The sequence below is a fragment of the Saccostrea cucullata genome, unplaced genomic scaffold (assembly GCF_032062105.1).
Source record: "Saccostrea cucullata isolate Sc308-1 unplaced genomic scaffold, CSIRO_AGI_Scuc_v1 ctg221, whole genome shotgun sequence".
Taxonomy (NCBI): Eukaryota; Metazoa; Mollusca; class Bivalvia; order Ostreida; family Ostreidae; genus Saccostrea; species Saccostrea cuccullata.
In genome coordinates this window covers 4,549-23,465 of record NW_026931943.1, presented here as the reverse complement: position 1 = coordinate 23,465, position 18,917 = coordinate 4,549, and the positions used below count along the sequence as shown (strand labels likewise).

The 18,917-nt window shown below is 33.8% G+C and overlaps 2 protein-coding genes and 1 long non-coding RNA gene across 3 annotated transcripts; 1 reads left to right on the top strand and 2 right to left on the bottom strand.

Moving 5' to 3' along the window:
* The first annotated feature begins 6 nt into the window (after window positions 1-6).
* Window positions 7-13,833, top strand: LOC134234061 (uncharacterized). Its single transcript, XM_062716125.1, has 19 exons — window positions 7-235; window positions 1,461-1,561; window positions 2,342-2,411; window positions 2,891-3,021; window positions 3,163-3,251; window positions 3,362-3,461; window positions 5,396-5,439; window positions 6,329-6,406; window positions 6,781-6,977; window positions 7,381-7,445; window positions 7,581-7,687; window positions 7,904-8,009; window positions 8,118-8,217; window positions 8,510-8,549; window positions 8,878-8,929; window positions 9,020-9,215; window positions 9,544-9,670; window positions 13,144-13,234; window positions 13,365-13,833. The coding sequence occupies exons 1-19, from the start codon at window positions 16-18 to the stop codon at window positions 13,452-13,454; spliced, it is 2,004 nt and encodes a 667-aa protein (XP_062572109.1). The 5' UTR covers window positions 7-15; the 3' UTR covers window positions 13,455-13,833.
* LOC134234062 (uncharacterized) lies at window positions 10,203-11,594 on the bottom strand. Its single transcript, XM_062716126.1, has 2 exons — window positions 11,449-11,594; window positions 10,203-10,513 (listed from the first exon to the last, which is right to left on the bottom strand). The coding sequence occupies exons 1-2, from the start codon at window positions 11,528-11,530 to the stop codon at window positions 10,203-10,205; spliced, it is 393 nt and encodes a 130-aa protein (XP_062572110.1). The 5' UTR covers window positions 11,531-11,594.
* A 2,149-nt stretch (window positions 13,834-15,982) lies between the features above and the next one.
* Window positions 15,983-17,292, bottom strand: LOC134234077 (uncharacterized). Its single transcript, XR_009985113.1, has 2 exons — window positions 17,146-17,292; window positions 15,983-16,179 (listed from the first exon to the last, which is right to left on the bottom strand). It is a non-coding gene; the product is annotated as an uncharacterized LOC134234077 (long non-coding RNA).
* Window positions 17,293-18,917: the final 1,625 nt, after the last annotated feature.

Sequence of the window (18,917 nt, the reverse complement as noted above, 5' to 3'; positions counted from 1 at the left end):
TTGTCATATGATGTAATGCGCATGAGCGACCACAACTTCCGGTCAGCAGACGAAGTGAAAATGAAACTGTTTGCACCACCGCTTCTGAATGCTCTAAAAATATACAGAAGCAAATCTTTACCTATTTTGTCATGTCTTCAGCTTAGACATGAAAAGAAATACTCAAGCTTTTTGCCAGGTAAAACTGTTAGGATAGGATGTGCAAGCGGTTTCTGGGGTGATACTGCAGTGTCGGGTACGTTGTTTACTTTGACTGTTGATTCGACACCAAGGCATTTGGTACCTTCATTAATAAAATGTCAGAAAAAAACTAAAGAAACAAAATAAAATAAAACAGTAATTTTTTAGACAATAATGTTAATAATGTTAAAATAAAACACAGTATATATCTAGATATTTAAGGTCTTCTGTTTTAAATGAGTCATTATGTTGTTTTATCCCACTTTTTAGCTCACCTGAGCCAATTGAAAATTGGAGTTTACTTTTTTTGTTGGTACCCCCCCCCCCCCTTCAATTTGCTTCCGACACCTCTGCTTTGTCTGTCTTCTGGTGTATGTTGTTTAAACTTTTCATGGTTTTGTTTTCTCTAAATCCACAGGGCCAATTTTAACCAAAATAACCAAATGTATGAAGTGGATTTAAGGAAGGTCTATACTATTACGGATCCGGTTCTAATTTTATACACCAATTATAAAATTCTTGTTAACACATGTCTATCAAAATACTTATTTTAGATGATTAATAGCGAGCGCAGCGAGCGTCGCGAAGCGATGCTCGTAACTGCGAGCTCTAACAACAACACCTGGGTGAAGAGAAAATTCGGACGACTGCACATTCATTCTTTAGAATTTTTTGCCGCAGTAATTTTGACCCACAATGCATCACTTAGTAAAGTTGCGTTCTCGCAAGAATGACGGCAAATGTTCAACAAAAAGTTTACTCGCCTTGATTAAATGGATGAATATTGAAGATAGATAGTAAACGTAACTTTTTTCATTAACTTTCAGCACTGTTCAGTTTTTTCTTGGTATATGTAACTTACATACGACGTCATGTGACGTCAGAGTCTAGACGCACCAAATGTCACATGCGGTTTGACGAGCCCGATCTAAATTAAAACAATAGAAGAGTTTGCGCTCGCTCTAACGATCGCACCGTCAACATATTAAAATACTGAAGATACATCTCTTTGTGTCAATAAAAAGTTTACTAATAGTATCACAAATAGACTGCAGGTAAACATTCTAATCTCAAGCTAGATGGGTAGAAAATATCGGATTATCCACAGATTTTATATATTGAGGTCAAAACACATATTAGAAAGTGGTTGCGACTTCCAGGTCACATGGACATATCCATAATTCAAGATATATCAACATACGAGATGTCAAAGTTCAGATGTACATATCTATAATCTCATCAGAACCATATTTATGAGGTACCTGAATGATTTATTTCAGCTCCCCAGCTGATCTATGGAGGACAGATTGATTACCTGGTCTTTGACTACCTGGCAGAGGTCACCATGTCCTTACTCATTGGAGCAAAGCATAAAAACAGTGTAAGCTTGATACATTATTATATATTTGTGAATTAAACTCTAATATTACAATTGTAATTTGAATATGAGAATCAGACAGTGCATTACCATGGTCTTTTCTGTATATTGTACATTATTGTATTATATGTTATTTTGTTTTATAAGTACTGTACATGTAATTTCAAAGAATATATGTTGGAGTTGGTGTGACCATTGGAGCAAGTGTACCCTTTCACATTTATAACTTTGACCTACCTCCTCAGATTGCTTGAGACAGACTGAAAATAAACTAAGATGTTTTACATAGTAAAGATTCCAATATGTTCTAAAATTCTTGATCTCCCAGGGATAGGGTAGGCCTCAACAAAGAATCAAAGTTTTACATGGTATTATAGAAAAAAAACAGAACAGCAGGGCCATGATAAGTCATTTTAGTACTGGAATCTACAGGATTTTAGCTTCCAAGTTTGTTCAAATCATGACCTGTATTAAAGGTAGTCTTGGACCTCAGTTAGGGCATTAGAGTTTTACATGGGAATTTATGAAACCAACTTTTTTTAATATCAGAATAGAGCCATACTTAATCATATTTATATGGGGAATTTTTTTTTCCCATATACTGCTAAGTATTCGAAAATGTTTTTTGCACAGAGAGAATGCAATGTCTTCATTGTCCTCTTCATTATCAATGTGACAATTGACACTGGCATCAACTATCTAACTTGTGAATTATCTTCCTCAAAATTCTATGTATTTAATCCTTATATTTATTTTTAACATGGACTTCCTTCACAATTGCAGGAAATGGGATATGCACCAGACTTTATTTCAGTGGCCATGGCTCCATTCATTAAAGACATTAAGGAAAAAGGTACAGAACAGTTTGGATTAAGCCATGTCATTTTCCAATGGTTGTAAATCTATCTGTCAATATGTTTCTTATGTTGAACTCTCTCTTGACTTCTACCAAGCTAGAAAAGGATGTATTTATGAGTGCTTATTAAGTTAACTTGTTATGATGATCAGAAGACCAATTTGATTATGCTGGTTTCTTGTAAAATTAGTTATCAAAGTCCTTTTAGAGTTTATGGTTTTTTTTTGTATTTTTTGAAATGCATTAATTCCTGAATTGTTGCTTAAAACTATTAATGAAATTAGCAAAAATGTTCATCTTTAATAAATACGTCTTCTTTTTTTATGGATGAAAAAATTAAAAGTTTTCCTTGACACTTACAGAAAATGAATTCATATCCCAATTGACGCAAAATGAAGGAAACATAAATTTACTGTTCTAAAAATAAATTGTTTCATCTTTACATCCAGTTTAAATATATTTTGTCATTTTTATAGGGATAAAAGTGATCAGCAATGCAGGGGGAGTTAACCCACAGGGCTGTGCTGCTGCCCTGAAAGCAGTCTGTGAGAATGCTGGCATCTCATTAAACATAGCAGTGGTTACAGGGGATGACCTTATGCCGAAGGTATCAATGTACTGCTCATCTGGAAAAAGAGTCTAAGTTATACGTGTCTCTGACATCTAAAGAAGCCAATTAAAGCATAATTTTTTTATGAGTCACCTCCAAATTCTTAGTATATTTAGGATGAACTCTATTTTTTTTCAGTTGAAGACTCTTCAAGATGACTGCATTGTAGATATGCAGTCAGGGAAGCCATTTCCAAAATCAGTTGTCAGCATGAATGCATATCTTGGGTATGTTCAGAGTTTCTTGATAATGGTACAATACTATGTTTGTCATGTGTTTGTTTTAAGGTGTGTATAGGATGGTGAAATACTTTTACAATGTGAATTTGATTACACAGGGCTGGACCCATTGCCAGAGCTCTGGATCTTGGAGCTGATGTTGTTATCACCGGCCGGTGTGTAGACAGTTCTGTTGTATTGGGTCCTCTTGTTCACACTGTAAGTTTGTCGGAATTTTTAATACGGTGTATTTCCAATAAGACAAATTATCCAAAAAAAAAAAAGGAAAAGAGTTAAAGGACTCTCATTGTATTTCATCACAATTGAAATTTAGAATTGTGGACTGCAGTCAATTCTGCCTTTAAAATCCACTATCGGTATGTTAAGAATCAAACTAATGGGAGATCCTATTTTTAGATAAATCATTTAAAAGGGAATAAAAATCCCCCTTTCTTTACTTTTACAATCAGTGACAAAGTACAGTTGAACTTATATAACAAAGATTGCTCAGTCCCATTGAGCTTAAGATAACGAGGTTTGACTGTATTTACAGTAAAAACTGTCCAATCCAACACCTGTGTGATTTGTTTCTCTGTGTAATATGACTTTATGTTGTTTTCCATTTCGCTAATTTCTACATTTCATTACCATGTTTACCCTGTGCAATCCAACACCCTGTCTATTCGGACATTCAGACACAAAATTTTCTCGACCAGTGCAAGTCAGATTATACAGGTTACACTGTAAATGTACTTTCTAAAGGTGTCCATTAGGTCCAAGGGACCAGGTGCATCTATATCCTATATTTAGGTCACCTGAGTAAACTCAGGTGACCTATTGCTATCCGTTTTTGTCCATCGTCGTGCTTCGTGTGTTGTGCGTTAACATTTGAACATTTTCAGTTTCTTCTCTGCAACCACTGAATCAATTTCAACCAAATTTGACACAAAGCATCTATAGGTGAAGGGGAACAAAAATTATGAATTTCATGATCCCTGCCCCCTGGGGCCTGAGGGGTGGGACCAAAACCACTAAAATTAATGCAATCTTAACAAATCTTCTTTACTCCTGCATATCAAGCAGTCAAACTGTTTCATGATTGAAACAAGCATTGATACCTCTACAAACATTGTGAAATTCATGGCCCTGGGGTCAGGGATTCTAGTGCTAGGGTGGGGCTAAATAAGTATATAGTAAAAATGCATTATTTCTTTGAAAATCTTCTTCTCTGCTCCTGGGTATTAAATAGACTAACTAAGTACATAGTTATGATGAGCAAGAATGCCTCTTCCAAAATTGTGAATTTTATGGCCCCAGGGTCAGGGGTTCTGGGTTAGGGTGGGGCTCTATTGATTATATAGTGAAAATACATTAAATCTTTGAAAATTTTCTTCGCTGCTCCTGGGTATTAAGCAGATGAACTAACTATATAGTTATGATGAGCAAGGGCCCTAATCTTCAAGAATTGTGAATTTCAAGGCCCCAGGGTCAGGGGTACAATAGAGGGGTGGGGGCTGTACTTAAATACTGAAAATGAATGAATTGTTTGAAATCTGCTCCTTGGTATTAAGCAAATATTTTTGAAAAACAAGGATGCCTTTTCAAAAATTGTGCAATATGTGGATCTAGGCCTAAGGGTCAGGGGTTCATGTGTGGTAGGGGCACTACTGATTATTGCTGAATATTACTGATTAGTTGAAATGCATTTTTTGTTTGTTCCAACCCTACCTATGGGTATTAGGTAACCAAACTAAGCAACTGTTAAGTGTATAATTATGATGATCAATGGTGCTTCTTTCAAAATAATGCCATAGCATCTGGCTTAACACATGAATCAAATTCAATCACTGGAAAGTTGTTGCATAATACTCAGGTGACCTATAAGGCCCATGGGCCTCTTGTTAGTACATGTGTATATGACACATATTGTTTGCTATTGCACATGGCACTAATATAAACAAATTACATACCTCCAGTTAAGTGTATGACCTTTCTGAAATTACCATCGGATCAATGGATCACTTAAAATAATTGATAAAAGGTTGACTGTATATATGTACTGGTATATATTTCCCATGAAACTGCTTTAATTTAAGAAATAAATTGAAATTTATACATTTAGTGTGATAATTTTATTTCATTTTTTTTTTCAGTTTGGATGGCAGTGGACAGACTTTAATAATCTTGCAGCTGGAAGGTACATATTTGATATAATAAATAATCCAAAATTAAATGCTGTATGTCACATTGAAAAATAATTTTTTTTTCATGGTTTTCTGAACAACATTAAAGTTCAAGCTGATGGAGAATAATATTATAGTTGATAAACATGCTGTTCTTTAACTGATATTTTAATGATAATTGCCAAAAATGTTCAGATTTTTAGATCATCAAAAAATGGTACCCTATGTTCTTCAATAGAGTTATTTTCTTGATATATTACTTTTGCTTGATTTCATTCTTTGTTACAAATGCATTATTAGATATAAAAAATAGATATAGTTTCCATCTACTTAACTTTTCTGTTTATTCTTTTGAATAATTTTTTTCTTTGTTTGAAAACTTTTGAAAGTTGGTACCTTGATGTATTTCAAATACAGCTTAACTTTAGTACATGTATTTCATTCCTTGACATCTCAAATATTAGGAGATGTAGGATATGTTGATAATAGTTGGAAGTGATTAGTCCCAATCATCTTTTTCGTAAAGTATTTAAAACTTTGATATCCCAGATCTTATATTTAAGATTTTTCTCAGCCCGTAAAGTTTGAGTTATAAATGAATTTCAATTGTTTTTGCTGCATCTAATTTTTTTTTTTTTTTTTTTTTACCATTTTGCATGTACAAGTAAATACCATTCAAAAGGCATGTTCTTGTTTTCTATGTGCTATATTTCTAGAATAAATTGTAAAGGTATAGATAAATGTTATCTTCTACTAAGTTTTCAATAAATTATGAAGCATTTGCTTACATGGATTTTTTTTTAAATGAATATCTTGAAAGCTAAATTATATGTGAATTATTATAGTGTGATCCTGTATGTATGAAGACATGACTTTAATACATACAAGTAATCTTTATTTTAGTTTAGCTGGACATTTGGTGGAGTGTGGGGCACAGGTAACAGGGGGGATTTTCACAGACTGGGAGAAGGTACCTGGTTGGTAGGTTATTGTCCCTCACTAATTTACTGTACCTGCCGGTCTGGCTATCTGTTTAACTATACTCTATTTATAAAGACTTAAGTATTTATAACACTTCAGCTTAAATATATGTACAGTAAGAGAAGGATGTTTCATTGGATTATACTTCTGTATGTGGGTTGGTGTTTTTTGTTTTAGATTTTTCATCCATTCATCTGCCTGCTAAAAGAATATGTGAATTATGTGCTAGAGAATTCAATAATTTTATTAATTATTTTACGGAATAAGCAGTTTAAAGTCTCCAAGGGGAAACAAAAATATGGTTTTCCTATTTTAATTTTAAATATTTCAAAGTTTCATTTTAACTTCAACTTATTGTTTTGGTTTTGTGACAGGGATCATATAGGATTTCCTATTGTGGAGTGTGCGTCCAGTGGAGAATTTATCGTCACCAAACCTAAAGGAACGGGGGGCATTGTGACAAGGGCCACGGTCAGTGAACAACTGCTGTACGAGATCGGGGACCCAGAGCACTATATGTTACCTGATGTCTGTTGTGATTTCTCTCAGGTACAACTGGAAGAAGTGGATGGTAAGACAATGTTTAGTTTTAACAGGGAACTGTATACTAATGGGTCACGTGACAGTGCTCAGTGTTGACAGGGACTCTGTATACTAAGGGGATGGGCAACTCTCACAAGGCTGATGATAAATCTCAATATTTTGTTTGTCAGTCTTTTAAAATGCATCAAAAATCTATTCCCATAAATAATAATTTGCATTTATCAAACAGCAAAATTTTTATTTGAAAAAAAAAACATAATTTAGAAATCTTGAAAGGTTGCATGTGTTAATTTCGAAATTGATGGAGTTGCCTATCCTTTTGTATAAATGCTCCTGGTATGAAAAATAACAAAATATTGATGTATGACATGAAGCACTTGTTTACTTTTACCAATTATAAAGAGTACCTTTTAACAATTTGATTTTCACAGCATCTGGAGACACAGCTGTGCATGTGTCAGGGGCCAAAGGTCACCCACCTACTGGTGAATTCAAGGTAAATGAACATGCTGTTCTAGAATCATTTTTATCCTGTGGCACAGTTCTGTTTTTGTTTTTGTTTTTTTTTTTTTTGTTTCATTTGTCCATTTATAGCAAGTTGTATTTGAGTCTCCTGTTATTTTTTCCTGAGGTGTGTGCGGTGTACCCAGATGGTTTCCGAGCCACTGCAGCAGCTTGTGTGGGCGGTGTTAATGCTAAAGCGAAGGCTGAAAAGACTGCTCAGGAAATTCTTAAAAGGTACTGTTTACTTATTAAATATACAGTTCATTTATTTATTTTTAAGGATTATTTTTATAGTTGGATTCTGCTTTTAGAACAGGTTTATACAACATATTTTGTCTGTCTGAATGTTTAGTTCTCCCAGTCACATACACAAGTTTAAAATAGTAGTAGTTCAGAGTTTAAAACTTACCTATTCAATAGCTTGTTGACATTTTCAATTATAATTTGCAGGTGTAGAAGGATATTTGCTCAGCTTAATTTGGAAGATTTCACCAATGTCAATCTAGAAGTCATTGGTTCAGAACACATGTATGGACCAAAGAGCAGAGTCCCTCAGGTTTTAAGTCATAATTTTACATCATAAATTGTAATTAATATAAAAAGAGGACACACAAATTCTTAAATAACGGTGTTATTTTTTACTGCTATATCTTTTACATTGTAGGGTGTTAGGGATGCTCTTCTTTGGTTAGCAGTTCACCACAAAAACAAGAAAGCTTTAGAGTTCTTTGCTAAAGAAATAGCCCCTGCTGGCACAGGAATGGGTATGTCCCTGCCATTCAAAAACTTTGTCAACATTTCTCTTACTGTAGAAATACAATTTTCGTTGTCATCAAATTTCATTGTTTTGTTATCTAAAACTTTTTTTTGGCATTGTTGTCTCAAAAATCCTTTTCAATATATAGTCATAAGAATACTGTATTTCCTGTGGGATTGAATTTCATTGGTGATTGATAACTATGAAATAAACAAAATTTTATCCCCAATAAAATCTTAGTTGTTAAAATGAATCTTACATATTAAAAGCCTTTTTAATAGCTGCCTTCTCTGTTATAGCTCCAGGATTAACTAACATCATTGGTGGACGGCCAAGAGTGTAAGTACCGAAAAAACGGTATGAAATTTGATATGATGTTGATGTAAAATTATTTTATCTTTGTATGAAATTGGGAGATAACGAAAAACATTTAAGCTCAAGTTCTGTTGAAACAATACAATCTGGGAGAAGAGCAAACATGAACCTCTAAAACATCAGAAGTAGGATTATGTGCTATGGAGAAGCAAACCTGATAACCAGTCACACCCGCCGCATATATCAATTCAATTAATTTAATGGAACATGCATGTTGTACACTTTTATCTTTGTGAGTTCATTGTGCTACATTTAATTAGCTATAATTTTATTCAATTTCTTTTCTTTACAGAAATCCAGTGTTGAAACTTTTTTCATTTCTCTATCCACGTAGCAATGTACAGGTAATTAAGACATGATTTTTAGATGTGTGGCTGATTGACTTTTAGAACATATAAATTCAGATTAATTTAGAGTTGGTTAACATCCTGTAGGTTGACATCCAACTGAATGGAGAGCATGTTGAGCAGTATCAGTTTCCAGATATCCCTATGTCAGAGTACATGACACAGAATGTCACGCCCCCATCTAAAACTGTGGAGGAATCACTACCAAAGGGAGACTACTCCTTCAGACTGGAGGAACTGGCCTATACCAGGAGTGGGGACAAAGGAAATAGTGCCAATATTGGTATATTAAGAATGAGAATAAAATGAATACATGTCCCTTAAATATTTTTTTTTAGCTTTTCACAATAAAGTTTTGTTATGGATTGAACATGGATTTAATATTATAAATATTTTTTTTTACCCATGCATTACAATTTCTTCCTTTGAAGTACATTTTCTCCCTTTGACTCAATATCCTTCATGTTTTGCCTATTATGCTTAATAAATGAGTAGACCGTAAATTTTATAAGCATTTTGTCGGAGTGTTTTTTTCCCAAGAGTATGATCGTCAGTGGTTTTGTGTCTTCAGTATCGTCATTGTTGTACCGGTACATGTACCTGTTTTGTAGGTTTGATTGCCAGACACCCAGACATTTTACCCTACCTCAGACAAGCCCTGACCCCAGAGGCTGTGGAACAATACTTCTCACATCTTTTTGAAAATGACAAATTACCAACTCATCAAAAAGTGCAAAGGTATTTTTAATCATAATGAAGGAAAAAAATATATCTTTCTATAGAGACTGTGTTCTTACTTTTTGCATTCAGTCTCCTTTAGCGAAGAATATTTTGTTTCAATTTATTTGATTCTAAAATAAAATTTTGCTTTAGCTTTTTCTGGTCATTGAAGTTGACCATAGCTCTTCATAAATAAATAAAATTCAAGAAATGTTCATTTCAAAACTTTAATTTTAATAAAAGCACTTTCACAACTGAGATATAATAATCATAGTTTAGCACATCTAAGCACATTTAAAACTTCTGTTTAAGAAGTAGTAAAATACACATTGCTCTAAGTATTGGTTTAAGTAAGCAAGCATAAAATAAATACATAAATAAAATGCAAAATATTCAACATTAGTTCATAGATAAACAGTTCACTGAGTTCTTTTGTCAGTCTGGGTAACACAACCGTATTCCTTCACATTGAAATCACAGATCACAATGAAGTACCCCACATTCACAGAAACACAGTATCTCAAGGCACAATAGACACGCAAAAGTCCCACTAGCTAGTCCTAGAGAAGTTACAATGGGCCACGGCCAGGGCGTGCTGGTACTTGAGGGTCTGTTCCTCCAGGCAGTGGAAGTCCTCCTCAGGGATAACCAGGGGCGGGGGGACACTCCTGGGGTCAAGGGTCAGCATGATCTCCCGGGCCATGGTCTGTACCCGTATCCAGCTCCTGGTGGAGTACTGCTGGTAGAAGTACTTCACTGACTGCACCACTGTCTTACACCCCATGTAATGCAGAGCTTGTCCCTTCTGGCCGAGGTGAATGGATCGGACCGCCTGGCGATGGTGTCTCTGGATCAGCCTCTCTGAAATTAACAAAAAGAATATTAATTGTAAATTTGAAATGTCTACATTACCAGTAAATACTTTTGTACATATCTGCAGGGACCTAAATACCATGCTAGTTGGTTTTTGTTTGATGATAAAAAAAAAACATTGTTACTTTAATATAAAGTAGAATAAAATGGATTTTTGTTCTAGCTAGTGTTTTAAAAAAAAAACATACCAATTTTCTTAATAGAAGTAGAAACTCTCTTATATCTTCTAAAGAGAGCCCTGAATTTGTTCATTTTGATTGATATCCAGGGTGACATTCTGTTTACTCTTGATGACTGAGACAAACTAAAATCAGATACTGGTTATAACAGTTTTAAACTGATCAATTATCTCATTGCTCTTAATTATTATCTCATAATTATCAATTTGTCAAACACACTAATTTTAAAATTTGCATGTAATTATGTTACAAATTCCTTACTATGTCTCCAAATTAAATTTAATCAACGAATTTGCATCTTTAAATGTTTGCTTCTTCACTATAATCTCTAGAAATATGTTTATTTAAAGATAGTGAATTTTCATTACTATCACTATATAGATATGTTTAAATGATATTGTATGTACACTGTATATAAATTTTTCATTATATAAAATGTAACTATCTCTTTTCCTTTTAATTGTTTGATATAAAAGCTAATAAAACTTGTTGTAATCAGTTATTTCCACCTAAAGATTACAGCTAAAGAAAAAAAAAATGTTAATTTTTATACAGTGTAGATAAAATTTGAGTAAATAGGTTATCATTCATAAATTTACCAAGTTCTAGTTTATTAGCTTATAAGAAAAAAACTTTGGATAATGTGTGATATGAATCCAAAATTAAATATTCTTGTTTTTCAACTTTTCCTTCAAAGAATTTTACATTTAGATGAATGAGTAAATCAAATATTTTAAAGCATACCTAGCAATTTGATCTGTTTCCTGACTTTGTTGTGGTTAATAAGAAGACATTGGAGTTTCTGGGCACTTGATTTTGCCTCCATAATGATTTTAATATTGTAATGGTAGGTCTGAAAGCTAGTTGTAAGTTGTAATGAAATGTGGTGGAGAAAACACTTTATATATTTTAAGTAATTAGAAGTAACTCTAAGGGTCTCATATCAAAGTGTTGAGACATAAATAGTGCTATTATCCAGCTGAGATCAAAGGAGATTTATCCCAGGTAGCTGTTTTTGAAGGTACTGTTAGGTAATTAACAGCTTGATTGTTTAATTGCAGGTACCACTGAGTTAATCATTTAAATAAGTGTGTTTGTTACAGGATAACATGGAAAATGGTCAATTTACATTGCTTATGTTTTCTTTGATCTCTGTGTGCATTACCACTAAATTAAATTTATTAATTTGTAGAGAAATTTAGAGGTATAAACATATATTTTTAGCTCACCTGAGCCGAAGGCTCAAGTGAGCTTTTCTGATCACATTTTGTCCGTCGTCCGTCTGTCCGCCCGTCCGTCTGTAAACTTTTCACATTTTCGACTTCTTCTCAAGAACCGATGGACCAAATTTAACCAAACTTGGTACAAAGCATCCTTGGGTGAGGGAGATTTTAAATTGTTAAAATGAAGGGCCAGGTTCTTTTCCAAGGGGAGATAATCAAGAAAAGACAAAAATAGGGTGGGGTCATTAAAAAATCTTCTTCTCAAGAACCACTGGGCCAGGAAAGCTGAAACTTATGTGGAAGCATCCTTGGGTAGTGTAGATATTAAATTGTTAAAATCATGACCCCCGAGGGTAGGGCGGGGCCACAATAGGGAATGCAAATTTTACATAGAAATATATAGAACAAATCTTTAAAAATCTTCTTCTCAAGAACCACTGGGCCAGGAAAGCTGAAACTTATGTGGAAGCATCCTAGGGTAGTGTAGATATTAAATTGTTAATATCATGACCCCCGGGGGTAGGGCATGGCTGCAATAGGGAATGCAAGTTTTACATAGAAATATATAGAACAAATCTTTAAAAATCTTCTTCTCAAGAACCACTGGGCCAGGAAAGCTGAAACTTATGTGGAAGCATCTTCGGGTAGTGTAGATATTGAATTGCTAAAATCATGACCCCCGGGGGTAGGGCGGGGTCACAATAGGGAATGCAAATTTTACATAGAAATATGTAGAACAAATCTTTGAAAATCTTCGTCTCAAGAACCACTGGGCCAGGAAAGCTGAAACTTATGTGAAAGCATCCTTGGGTTGTGTAAATATTAAATTGTTAAATCATGACCCCCGGGGGTAGGGCAGGGTCACAATAGGGAATGCAAGTTTTACATAGAAATATATAGAACAAATCTTTAAAAATCTTCTTCTCAAGAACCACTGGGTCAGGAAAGCTGAAACTTATGTGGAAGCATTCTTGGGTAGTGTAGATTCTAAAATATTAAAATCATGTAAGGGGAGGGGGTAGGGGGCACGATAGGTACATGTATAGGAAGAGGGGAAATCTACTAAAGAACTGTATCACCTAAGTTACTCAGGTGAGCGATGTGGCCCATGGGCCTCTTGTTATGATTTACCATGATTTAGCTAAAATAACATTTTATAATACAAAAGATAAAATAATTTTGTAACAAGGTATTAAAATGCAGTTTAATGTTGTAGGTATGATGTCCCTGGTGTGTGGGGGTTAAATTTTGTTCTGCAGGATGTTTTAGGAGGAGGAGGCATAGCCTCTTTAAGGAGTGATCCTCAGGTAGAATTAAATACTCTCATATATTTTGACTTTTAATCCAGCATAGTATATATTTACTTCCAATATCCAAATACTTCACAATTAATGTACATGACCTAGATTTTTGATATGGAATACCACTGTTTTTCAGGGAAAAGCTATGGGACAGATGCTTTTAGACTTTGAAATCAAAAATGTGCCAAACTTGGTAGAGAAGATTGAAGAGAAATACAGAAGATAGTAACACTAGAGAGTGAAGATGATGTTGATGTGAAGTGATGATTTGAGTTGAAGATATAGGACTGATATGGAGGAAGTGGGAACAATTGACTTAAATCTGTGGAGGGAACCTCCCAAGTGGACTGTGATATTCTTATAACTGATCATGTGTTGATTTATTTGGCCTGTTAAGGGTACATCATAATCATATCAAAAACTGCTACAGCAGTGCAAAAATTATATAATCTATATAAGACAGGATGTTGATCATGACTATCATAGAAGTTTTTCAGCCAATGTTTTGTATGGATAAGAAAAGTTACTGATGTATAAGATATATCAGGCTTGGCAGCAAATTATATATGGTTTATAGAAAATAAATACTTTTAAGGACCCTTAAATTTGCTCCATTGAATCAATCTTTGCTTTCCTACTGTATGTAATTTCAGAAGTAATACAGATGCAAAAACACAAAATGAATTTATCAGCTATGAGTTTGAATATTTTAACAACAAACCAAATTTTTGACAAAATTTGTTCATTCAAAGAGAGATTTTTTAAAATTGCTAGAATTCGCAATGACTAAATTGCACTTTTACATACTTAAATTAAAAGGGAATTTACATGTGATAATTAAATGTTGGAGATGAAAACTTAAAATAATCGTGAAAGAAATCTATAAAAAGTCTAAAATGAAAAGTTGAATACAATTTTTATAAAAATTTAGAAATAAAATGCAGCGGATTTTCTTTACAATAATATGCCAAGTTTTACTGACTAAAAATTTAGTTTGTCATTTGTTGTCCTGATCATTACCATGATAAGCAAAGATTCCTTTTCCAAAAGTGTGAAATAAATACCTCTTAAGTGAGGATCGAGTGTTAATTAAAGTCTGTTGATAGTAAAAATTCATTTGAATAGTTCAGTCCACACTTTGCAATACTTGTGTCCCTTTGCAGGGTCAACGAAAAGGGAAAGAAATGACATTTCTCCTCTTTATGCTACTATAAACATTTGGACATGCTCCGATAAATCCGCTGTGTTTAAATTTTTTCTTTCAATACATGGGTAGCCCCATCTTGAGGCAATCATTATACAAGATGCACAGATGTACAGAATTTTCCCAGTCAAATGACAAAGTTATGAACCAGAAAACTATAATGACTACTGTAAGAATTCTCTGGGTTTTTCCCCAAAGATGGCCTTCAAGGGACATAACTTTTAAAAAGTGTGGATTCACCTATTCTTTGTAAATTTTCTTCTTTGCCCCTTGTTTTTTCACAGGTAAAAATGAAAGTGCAAGGCAATGAGCAAAGTTGCCTCTTCTAAAACTTGTGAAAATCATTGATTCAGGGTTTGGGGTTCTGGTGGTGTGTTACGGCTTTATTGATCATGTCATAAAAATGAACCAATTTTGTGAAAAATCTTTTCTGCACCTATGTATTTAACAAATAAATTTAAGAGCAAGGGTTCGTCTTCCCAAATTTTCATACAGGCATCATATGAGTGAGTTCCAAACAGAAAGTAGCTAAAAAGGTCTGATAATTGTACCACATACCAAGACAATGATCACTTTGGGACACACAAGTTTGAGATAGGCTTTAACTTCTGTTTGGAGTCACACATGATGCCTATATGATAATTTGGGAAGAGGAACCCTTGTTCTTAAATCTGTTAATGAACAAGGAGACAATTTGGAGAAATGATGAGTGCAAAAATTTTCTCTGAAATTATATTAGACCAGACATTCTCTGAATTCTGAAAACAGCCCCCAGTAGTTAAAAATATGGCCCTTTATTTGATGTAAAAATTAGATCACAGTTAAAACTGTGATAGTTTGTAGGTAAGAACTTAAAATAATCAAGTGTCTCTAAAAACAGCACTAATTTTGATTCATAGGTGTAAACAGAGGTGATTAGAGTGTGCTGAAGGAGGACATTTCCCGAAATCACCTCAATTCTGGTAGAATTTCTTCAAATTTAAAATACATATCACTTCGGGAAACATAGAGCACAATTAAGCTTGTTTTATACACAATATGCATATGATACTAGTGCATGATATATATAAATTTCGTAGATAGGCAAGCTTATGCTCCACCGAAAAATGTGGAGTAAAATCGATGAAAAATTGCATAAAAATTTTCTGACCTTCCTATGACTTGGTGTGCCCAATAACTTTGAACCAATTGTCATTTTGTGCCAAGGGTGACAACAGGTTTTTATTGATAAACAGTTGCAGCATCATTTTAAAAGACCATAGAACCAGGGGCAAAAAAGGGGTCTTAGCCTATCTTTTCATTTGCCTTTGTAAACTACAAATGTATCTCAAGGTGCAACCATTAACATTGAGATTTTTAGAATCCAGTATGGGATATTGTTTTTTTGTTTCTTTAAATAAGAACCATATAAGTAGTACTTTCTTTTAACCTAGTTTTTGTAATAAACAAGCTCGATCTCTACAAGTTCGATAGATTCAAGTTCAATCATATCAAAATGTTGTGTGTGTCTCATTTGAAAATACTACAAACAATAAAAAAAAGCAAGAATATTGAGACTGAATCCATTTAATAATAGCAGCTTTGCTTATAATAATAAAACATCTCTATTTTTTTTTTTTTTTATTTTGTTAAGCAATGTCTGGTCTGGTCTCTCCATTTCTAGATATAAATTGTCAAACTGCAGTCTTGTATCACTGGTCAGTTATCTCCATGTATTAAGAATTAATTTGCTTCATTATGTACGGCACTGCAAAAAAAAAAAAATTATTATATAATAAAATAATAATGTAATAACAATATGTGTTTATGGCGAAGGTTAAAGTTTCTCCAATGAAAGACAAATTCCATGCAAGGTCAAGAATCAAAAATGTTGTTACCCAAAGAAGGACTTAAGTCAATGGATATACCTTATATGAAAGCCTAAGCACCAACCCTTCAAACATTATGGTCAAGGAAATGTTTTCTAAAAGTGGGTCAAACTCAAGAACAAAGGGTAAAAATTAATGGTACAAAAAAGGAGAAACTTTGTCATAAGATATGCATATACAAATTATAAAAGTCTTTGCACCAATTCTTCAAATGATATGATGGAGGTTAAAGTTTTTTCAAAAGAAGGTCAAACTCCAAGGTCAAAACTTTGGGTATCCAATGGAAGGTCTCATTATAAGAAATAAACCTGCACAATTGGAAAGCACTGCATGGTACTAATAGATAATAAAGTTATGGTCATTGGTCGAGGTAAAAGTTTCCAAAAATTGGATCAATTTAAACTCTAAGGTCTTGTCAATATTATATACATGAGAAATGTGAAAGCCAAGTGTCAACTGTTCAAAAGTTATATGTCAAATTTGGATTGTTAAAAGTTGTTTGTTTGTTAGTTAGTTTTTTTTTTTGGGGGGGTGCAAAATTCCAAGGTAAAGGTAAAATGTGAAAGATGTTGGTACTTCAAGAAAGGTCTTTTCACAAGGAATACACAGGTGAATTATGAAAGTCATAACTCCAACATATCAAAAGTTATGGTCAATGTTAAAGTTATCGTAGACAAACAGAGAGACAGAAAGAAACGGGCGGACCGGACGAAAGATATATACACCCCCACATCCAACTACAGGGGCATTAAAATAAGTTATAAGTTTGAGAAAATGTTTAACTTGCAGATGATTTTAGAATTGCATTTGAACTGCTTATGAATAGAATTTAATTAAGCACTCACAAGATCGAATGACGGCACATGTGACGGCAAATATGCAAAAACTCTGTATACATCCTGTTCTAGCTATTTTCTTTTGTTCTTCTGGATCAACTTTTGATGGTAATCGCAACATTTTGTGAATCTGACAGCGTGCAAATTACAATCAATGTCAAACTAATGCATACTATTGACGTATAATACCCTTCAAGTAAAACGCTTTACTGATCAGGAGGAGTATGACTAATTACAGGATTATGCCGAGAGTGACTAAAATGGGTAGCGAAACCCGGGCCGGGCCGGGAATTTCGAAACTGCAAACCGGGTTTTTGATAAATACGAAATAAATACTCGTTCTTTCTTCGTGAAATTTACAGACATAGTTTATAACTATAAGTTTTGCCTTCGCTGAGAGTTTTAAGTCAAAATGTTGTGTTTTTCAATGATTATCGCTGATTGTCCATTTCCAAGTGACTAAAATGGGTAGCGAGCCCGGTTTACTCATTTTGGCGATTTTAAGCTTAATGCATTGAAAATGTATGTGATATTTGCATTTGTTGGTTGTTTATTACCTTCAAATAGTTAAAATGTTCAATCATTATGAAATAAAATGTCGATTATGAGGGATTTTGTCATTTTTTATAGACCCGGGACAGGTCAAAACCGGACGCGTTTACCCGGGACAAACTTAATAATTCCGGATTGCCAGAGATTTTTATTTCAGTCCTTGATCGATGCGTCTATGAAATAACATGAATAAGTTGAAAATAAAAATAAAAATATGCAAATCAATCTACAGTCAAATTATATTTTAATTATATGTCATTGACAATTTTTTTCCTGCACCTTGGTGTTCAGGTATTAATTTATAACCAGTGTAATGTCAGCACATCTGGCTTGAAAGATTCATTAAGACTAATTAAGATTCAGTAAATATGGTAAATCTGCATAGCCAGCTTGGTATACAGCTATATATTAGCCGGGAGATTTATATAATTAATTCAAAATTCTGAGTTCGTTTTCATACTGTTCAATTACCGTCAATGTCCATGAGGATACCTCCGTGTGGTTTCCCATAGCGAACATCCTATGATAAGTATTTCGGAAATAAAAGGTTCGGCCCGGATGAACGTATCCGGTTTTGACCAATCCCGGGTACACAAAAAATACGTACATTTTTAATAATTGGGATTAATTACTGCAACACTTAGATGTTTTAGGTAGTTTAAGTTCAATTTCAAAGATCCAAATGAAAAAATTGTAAATATGTTCCCGAAATTAAGTTTAAATCGCCAAAATGAGTGACCCGGGCTCGCTACCCATTTTAGTCACTTGGAAAAGGACAATCGGCGAAAATCATTGAAAAACACAACATTTTGACTTAAAACTTTCAGCGAAGGCCATTCTTAGGATATTAAACTATGTCCGTAAATTTCATTAAGAAAGAACGAGTATTTATTTCGTAATTATCAAAAACCCGGTTTTTAGTTTCGAAATTCCCGGCCCGGCCCGGGTTTCGCTACCCATTTTAGTCACATTCGGATTATGCCTTTAAACGCCTTTACTACCTTCCATCCTTATTTCATGGAATTATTGGAGAACATGTCAAATAAAACACATTAGAATTCCTGCATTTTTTTTTCAGAGTTGAAAACTATGATCAACAAAGTACATCAAGTGATTTTGCCAAAAGTATAGGGGCATGGCTATTTGTCACAGAATTGGCGGATCGCAGATTCGTGCATTAGCCCCGCCCACCGTGACGACGGTAACTAAGAAGTCAAATGCCCGACATT